Source organism: Lipotes vexillifer, unplaced genomic scaffold (genome assembly GCF_000442215.2).
Source record: "Lipotes vexillifer unplaced genomic scaffold, Lipotes_vexillifer_v1.1 scaffold1359, whole genome shotgun sequence".
In the NCBI taxonomy this organism is placed as follows: domain Eukaryota; kingdom Metazoa; phylum Chordata; class Mammalia; order Artiodactyla; family Lipotidae; genus Lipotes; species Lipotes vexillifer.
Genome location: NW_006771596.1, coordinates 677,406 through 684,775, shown reverse-complemented (window position 1 = coordinate 684,775; position 7,370 = coordinate 677,406). Strand labels below are relative to the sequence as shown.

At 46.5% G+C, this 7,370-nt stretch overlaps 1 protein-coding gene across 1 annotated transcript in view; it reads right to left on the bottom strand.

The window, feature by feature from the left end:
• Positions 1–5,132: 5,132 nt before the first annotated feature.
• Positions 5,133–7,370, bottom strand: part of BLVRA (biliverdin reductase A) — a 44,206-nt gene continuing 41,968 nt past the window's right edge. The window contains exon 7 of the mRNA XM_007446988.1: positions 5,133–5,499. Coding sequence (XP_007447050.1) covers positions 5,241–5,499 — 259 coding nt within the window. The 3' untranslated portion in view covers positions 5,133–5,240. The remainder of the gene's footprint in view (positions 5,500–7,370) is intronic.

Below are 7,370 nucleotides of genomic sequence, written 5' to 3'. Positions count from 1 at the left end.
TTCAGCAGGTGCTCTCTGGGAACTGTTCCATCTGTAGATGAATTCTTGGTGTACTTGTGAGGAGCGATGAATTCCCCCTCAACCCCCCCGTCTGCTTGCTTAATCAATAGTAATTCATATGATCTTTTAAAGTCGGCCAAAGACTTCCTAAATGTTTGTTAGCTCATTCTCACTCCACAACTTAAAATAGCTAGGCTTAAAGCCAATTGGAATGAACAAGAAAGGAATTTCAGGTGCCTGAACCTGTTCCATCCAGGGGCAGTACTGGCTGGACACAGGCTTTGCACATGCTGTTCCTTCTGTCTGGAATGCCCTTCTCTCCCCTCCCTCACCTGCCTGCACCTGCAGCAAGTCCTTCTCAACCTCCAGGGTTCAGCACATTCTTTCGGGAAGCCTTCCCTGATTTCTTGCCTAGAAAATCTCCCTACACAAGCTTTTAAATCCTCTTCGTGGCATCCTTCATAGTTGTGCTTTAACATTTATGAGTTGAATAGTGTTTTCTTTCTTACTAGTCTACAAGCTGAAAGAATTGGGCGTGCCCAGGAATCACCAGGCCACCTTATTAAAATGCGGGTTCTGGTTTAGCAGGTCTGGGGCAGGCCTGAGGATCTGCATGCCTAAGGAACCCCCAGGCTGTTCCAAAGCCAAGGCTGCCAGTCAGCACACCACACCTTGAGTGTTAAGAGGTACAAGAGAGCTAAACCCTTATTCCCTTCTTTCCCGCTTCAATTCCCATTCATGACTTTTGCAGAGAGGTTTGTCTATTTTTTCCCCTTCAACCCATCAACCTAGTTCCCCAAGGCTGTGCATTCCATTAGAGTCCCCTCCCCTATAACCCCCAACCTCCAACGTCACCACTACTAGTGCACGGGCTTATCAAGGAATTTCCCCCCAAATAGCTTTCTCTTGAAGAAATCTAGTGTCATTGGCTAATCGGGCAGAAGACCATAAGGCAATCACGCATTGCTGGGATTTCAGCAAGAAACATCTCCTTTTTCTCAATTTTGGGGACCAATTAAGCTATAGATGCAGGTGAGAAATGAGCTTTTTTTTTTTTTTTTTTAAATCAGTTTTATTCCAATAAAGCTGATTGGGGAATGTGGCTGGGATCTACGGTCAAAGAGGTTTGCTAACCTGTCCTCTCAGAGTAACTTAATTCTTCTTCAAAGCTGCAGGCCACCCCATTGCAAAGGAAGTTTCTATCCCAGCCACCTTCGTGTAGGCAAGTGGAGACCTCAAGTGCATTGGGGGGTGGCTGGGCTCTGCTGGACTTCGCTGCCTCATCTCTCCCGCAGCTTTTTAGGGCAGGTTACTACAGGAGAAGTAGGGGAGGGGCCGAGAGGGGCCAATGGCACTATGTAAGTTACCTTCCTCCTAGAGGGACCCCTAACACTTTTGAGCATTAGTACAGTGGGAGAGAGGGCTTTTTCCTTCAAGTTGAACAGAAAGCCTACTTTGTTCTGAAATCTTCGCCCTCAAATCGTCTTCTCACTAGACCTTCCAAGGAAGTCCAGGTAGCCTTAAGGCAAGGGAGCAAAGGAGGGCCACCATCTTTTGGGTACTTTGACCAAATGGCTCAGGGATAGCTGTGGCTTTTTTTTTTTTTTTTTTGTAGGAATATATCGTAGTTTTATCTTTTTAGTTTATTTTAAAAATAATTTTTAATTTTTATACAACTTTAAAAGCTACTTTCCATGTACAGCTATTAAAAAATATTGGCTGGGCTTCCCTGGCGGCGTGGTGGTTGAGAGTCCACCTGCTGATGCAGGGGACGTGGGTTCGTGCCCCGGTCCGGGAAGATCCCACGTGCCGCGGAGCGGCTGGGCCCGTGAGCCATGGCCGCTCAGCCTGCGCGTCCGGAGCCTGTGCTCCGCAACGGGAGAGGCCACAGCGGTGAGAGGCCCGCGTATCGCAAAAAAAAAAAATATATATATATATATATTACCCGCTTAACAAAAAAAAAAAAAATATATATATATATATATTATATATATATATATATATAGGCTATATTCCCTGTTTGTACAATACACCCTGGAGCCTACTTACACCCAATAGTTTGTACCTCCCCCTCCCCCATACTTCCAGCCCCTCCCCTCACCACTGGTTACCAGTAGTTTTTTTTTTTTAATTCTTATTTAGTTTTTTTTTTTTAATTCTTATTTATTTAGTTAGTTGTGCCAGGTCTTAGTTGTGGCTTGCCGGCTCCTTAGTTGTAGCAGGTGGGCTCCTTATTGCGGCTTACCAGCTCCTTAGTTGCAGCATGTGAACTCTTAGTTGCGGCATGAACGTGGGATCTAGTTCCCTGACCAGGGATCGAACCTGGGCCCCCTACATTGGACACACAGAGTCCTATCCACTGCACCACCAGGGAAATCCCACCACTTTTTTTTTTTTTTGCCTGGGACTTGAGTCTTGCTGGGATCTTGGTTCCCCGAGCAGGGATTGAACCTGGGCCCTACACAGTGAAAGTGTGGAGTCCTAACCACTGGACTGCCAGGGAATTCCCTAGTTTGTTCATTATACCTGTGAGTCTGCTTCTTCTGTTATATTCACTAGTTTGTTGTATTTTCCAATTCTACTCGTGGCTCCTTTGAAAAGTTGTGATTAGGGGTGGGCCGTGGCCTTCAGAGGAGGGAGTATTTGGGAAACGCGTCAGTGGGGGGTCAGTCAGGATGGTTCCAGCTGCCCCAGAGGAAGGTGAGGGCAGCTGTAAGCAGAAGAGGAAGAGGCTTCTGCTCCCTTTTCCCTCTCAGCTCTGTTTTCTCCCGTCTCCTCTTCCTTCTCCCTTTGTAATTCCTACGAATTAGTAAACTTAATGTTTTCACTTTGGATCTCTTGACCAAAAGATAACAGGCTTGAAGTGAGCAGTTAACAGTGTCAATTAGTAATCACATAGCCCGTGTTGAAGACTCTCTCCCGGACCACATTTAGTCTGGCTGCTCTGAGCCCTGTGCTCAGCTAGGCCTCGACCTTTGGGCTTCCCCATCTGTCTTTGCATCACCCAGTTTTAGCAAAACTTCTAAGTCCCTCAGTATCCCATCAAATTCCTCATCCCTCACACCTTGGGGTCTAATCGTGCCAGCTTCCCTCAGCAAGAATCTCGTCAAGTCGGTGTAGCCAGAATCCCCCTCACACCTGATGTTTCCCCTCAGTAATTTTCCATCCACCGACCCCTAAGCCCGCTCCTTGGCTATAAATTGCCACTTGCCCATGCTGTGTGCAGAACTGAGCCCAGTCCTATACCAAGGTCTCTTTTCCCCTTTTGCAATTGTCCTGAATAAAATCTGCTTATACCACTTGACTGTCCAGTTCTGATTTTCTTTGACATCCACCCTACATTTTTTTAAAAATAAATTAATTTTATTTATTTTTGGCTATGTTGCCACGCGTGGGCTTTCTCTAGTTGTGGGAAGCGGGGGCTACTCTCTGTTGCGGTGTGTGGGCTTCTCATTGTGGTGGCTTCTCTTGTTGCGGAGCACGGGCTCTAGGTGCGCAGGCTTCAGTAGTTGTGGCTCGCAGGCTCAGTAGTTGTGGTTCATGGGCTCTAGAGTGCAGGCTCAGTAGTTGTGGCGCACGGGCTTAGTTGCTCCGCGGCATGTGGGATCTTCCCGGGCCAGGGATCGAACTTCTTAACCAAGACACCACCAGGGAAGCCCCATCCTACTTCTAATATCAAATAGGGCCAATATTTTGAAACAGCAGTTATCAAGCCTAAATGGGAGAGACTATTGCACTCTATTTTAATCATTGAATATGTAACATTTATCTCATGCTAGATACTGTGGAACATACAAAAGCAGAGCATACAATATTTCTTGGCCTTGAGGGACACTTGATGTGATAATAAAACAAGAGAACGAATGGACCAATATTTATTACAAATTATTTTACATGGCAAATGAAAGAATAACCTTATGGATTTTTTTCAGATTTAATATACTTTCCTGCTTTACCAGGAGATACTCTGGTTGTGGAATAATAGAAACAGAGGTAGAGAACGGAGTTTGCCTCCATCTCATGGTTTCCAAACTAGTTAAGGCTCATAATAGCAAGTGGGGAGCAGGGAAAAAACCAAGAGGGAGACATTTACAGAAGCAAGAAATCTAACCCAAGCTCAGAAGATGCAACAGGACCACCAGTGAAACAAAAGGGCAGCTTCCTGGGACTCAAGCAGATTGGACCGGACATGAGCCACGAGCCCAGACAAGCACAAGACCCCACGAGCCCAGACAAGCACAAGACCCCAAGTGCAAACACACGTGGCTTCCCTGGCTGTCTCCTGGGTCTCTGGTCTCTCCAGGCAGCCTTCTGAGTGCTCTACCTGAATCAGAAACATGACCACGCACCCCACGCCCCCGGCACATTAAACAACACCCTTCGGTGCCTCTGCACAGCCTGATAAACAACACCCCAGCTCCTCACCTGGCCTTCAAGGCCCCACACCATCAGATCTGCCTCTCTGGGACTCCCCACTCTAGACCCAGCACTCCAGCAACACTGTCCCAGGGCACTGGCCAGGCTGCTTCTTACTTCTCTCTGTTCATACTGCTCCCCTGCCAGGAAAGCCCTTCTTTGACCTTCACATAGCTGATCTCTTCATCATCAGGACCTGGTTTGCACATCTTCCCTGAACCCTTCTCCAGATGGCCAGGGACAGCCTGAACCTCCAACGTTACAATGACCAGTTTGTGTGACTTGCTTCCCTTCTGACACTGTGAGTTACTGAGGGCAGCGGCTATGTCTTATTCATTTTTAGGATCCCCAGCACCGGGCACGGTCGCCCAGTGAGAGTCTGTGTGTGTGTGTGTGTGTGTGTGTGTGTGTGTGTGTGTGTAATAAAATTCCTTAAGGCTGCAGGAAGGAGGGTTCCAGGCACTGTTTTGCAGTGATTTAGCGCATGAGTGGGGTTTAAAGGCTGGTTCGACTTCAAACAAGATTTTATCAATATACTAAGGAAAACAAGCCTGGTAATACTTGTCCTACAGGGCCGTTGGGAAGAATGAATGAAACTGGACAGCTAAAGCATCCCGTGCAGCTCCAACAAGGTTGGTTCTTTTTTCATCCCCACCACGTGTGCCCCTACCCAAGTATCACTCCCAACACGGCTCGTGACAATAAGTGAATCAGTGTCTTGTTTACCCAAGACACATTTAATGGTAAGAACAGAGATTAAGCTCAACTCTTGATAAAAATCAGGCTCAGGTCTCGTCTGGGCAGGGCCGTGTTGCCCCCTCCCTTCACTTCTTTGAGCGGCAGTGTTTCTGGATCTCTCCCGCCAGCCACAGGCAGTGCAGGATGCGTTTCTTCTCGGCAGCCAGCTCCTCTTCAGAGAACTGGCCCAGGAGTTTCTGGACAAATATATTTTGATCCTTCAGGAAAATATTCTTATTGACGCCTACGTTGGGCATATTCTCCAGGGACCCAGACTTGAAATGGAAGCTTAAATGTCTGTTTCGCTTTAGGCCAGGCGCCTTCTCTTCAATCCATGTCAACGGGCTGTGGAAGCAGAGGCACAGGATTAATTTCACAGGGGCGCGCGGATGCGGGCTGGCACCTGAGTGCCCAGTGCCAGGTCCTCGTTTTGTGCCCGTCTTCCCTGCAGCTGCTGCATCCCAACCTCCACCAGCCTCCCAGACGCCATGGGTGACTGTTGGCAACTTTACTACCCAAAGGTCCTTTGTTCAATTTTGCCACCAGGCAGGGGAATTCAAAGATTTTGGTGTATCAGTTTGTTATTTAAGGGTTTTAACCCTGAATCTCACCGGATCCTTCTGGAGGATCCAGACCTGAGATCCTGTGCAAACCGTTGTTTCCAAGTGTATGTGCATTTTTATGGGAAAGAATTCTTAGCGTTCTTTCATCACATTTTCAAAGAGGTCTATGACTCCAGGCACATGCCAAGACCAGATGCTGCCTGCCCACTCACAAAGCACCTGTTTCCATTTCACATTTGCCCCTCAGGCTAAGGTCAGCGCTCACAAAAATCTACAATTCAAGTAGGACAGACCCCGCTCTTCTAAACTTTCTTCTTTTTCTCGATTTATCTTTTCTGTCTTTAGATAAAAGCTGTGTTATCTGCTTAATGAAAAACAGAGAAACCTAAGCAGATTCGATCTAAAGTTAGAAGCTTCACTGAATAATGTGACAGGAAAAATATAAAATCTGCTCTTCAAAAATATATTCTAAAAACAATACAGCATTGATTTAAGGACTTTCAATGGAAAAAAAATCCATAATTCTTTTGCCTAAATATCTTCAGTTTGAGACAATCCTTTCAAATATTTGCCTATATGTATATGGAATATAAACCCTAAAGGATAACTAATTTTTAATTATGTTTATTTTAAAATTTTTATCCTACAGATACTGCTATTATTTTTAGCTGCATATCATGGGGACAACCGATTATATAATTCATTCAATATTTCATTATTACCGAATATTCAAGCTCTTTCCAACTTTAATATGGATAACCTCCATTCAACCTCTTTACACATATACACATATAGAGTTTTCCTTCCTTCCTTCCTTCTGGGAACGAAGTCCCAGGAATGAGAGGACTTGCTCTGACTACTTCTCTTTGCTTTCCCCTCCTTCTTATACTACAGGGAAGAGTCAGGGTCAAGGAGAGGCAATCTGGTTGGGCTGCCATGCTAAGTAATGGGAGTTTTCAGGGCAAACAGGGAAAGAGTTCAATGCCAGGCAGGCATCAGGGTCCCCGGCCTTCTCGTCTCCATTCCTCAGATTCCCTCTTCCTCTCCCCGTGGGCTGCAGTGGGGCAGGCCTGGCGTGGGCAGGCTAGATCAGCGTGGCTAAGGAACGAAGGGGAACTACCTTTGGTTTGTTTGTTCTCCGCCTCTAGAGACACGGGCCATAATACGGCTAACGGTGTGAGGGCGGAGTTGCAAGAAAGGGGCCCAAGCAGGTCACTTAAGATTGTTTTGGGTGCTGTAGGAAGCTCAGGGGTACCTCCAACCTGGGTAAAGGAGGCCTCCCCTTCAGTCAATCAGCTCACCCAGACCTACATTAGAGTGTGGGGTGAATGTTTAAGAGGAAAAGATCTGTACATAAAGGGGGAGCCATCAGGAGAGATGTGGACAGAATAACTTCCTTATCTTGTGGTCCTAAAAACTTAAAAGTATTTGCCCTGGAGGGCGAGGGCATGGGGGGTAGGGCACGCTGGCTCTGGCACCACCCCTACCAACTGGCTTTAGCAGGAGGCCTGAAACATGCACCTCTTCTATATAGATTTGGGTTGAAAAGGTGTTCTAATGCTTTTTTTTTTTTTTTTTTTTTTTTAAAAATTTTAAACTCTGCCTCTCACTGTTGTGGCCTCTCCCGTTGCAGAGCACAGGCTCCAGATGCGC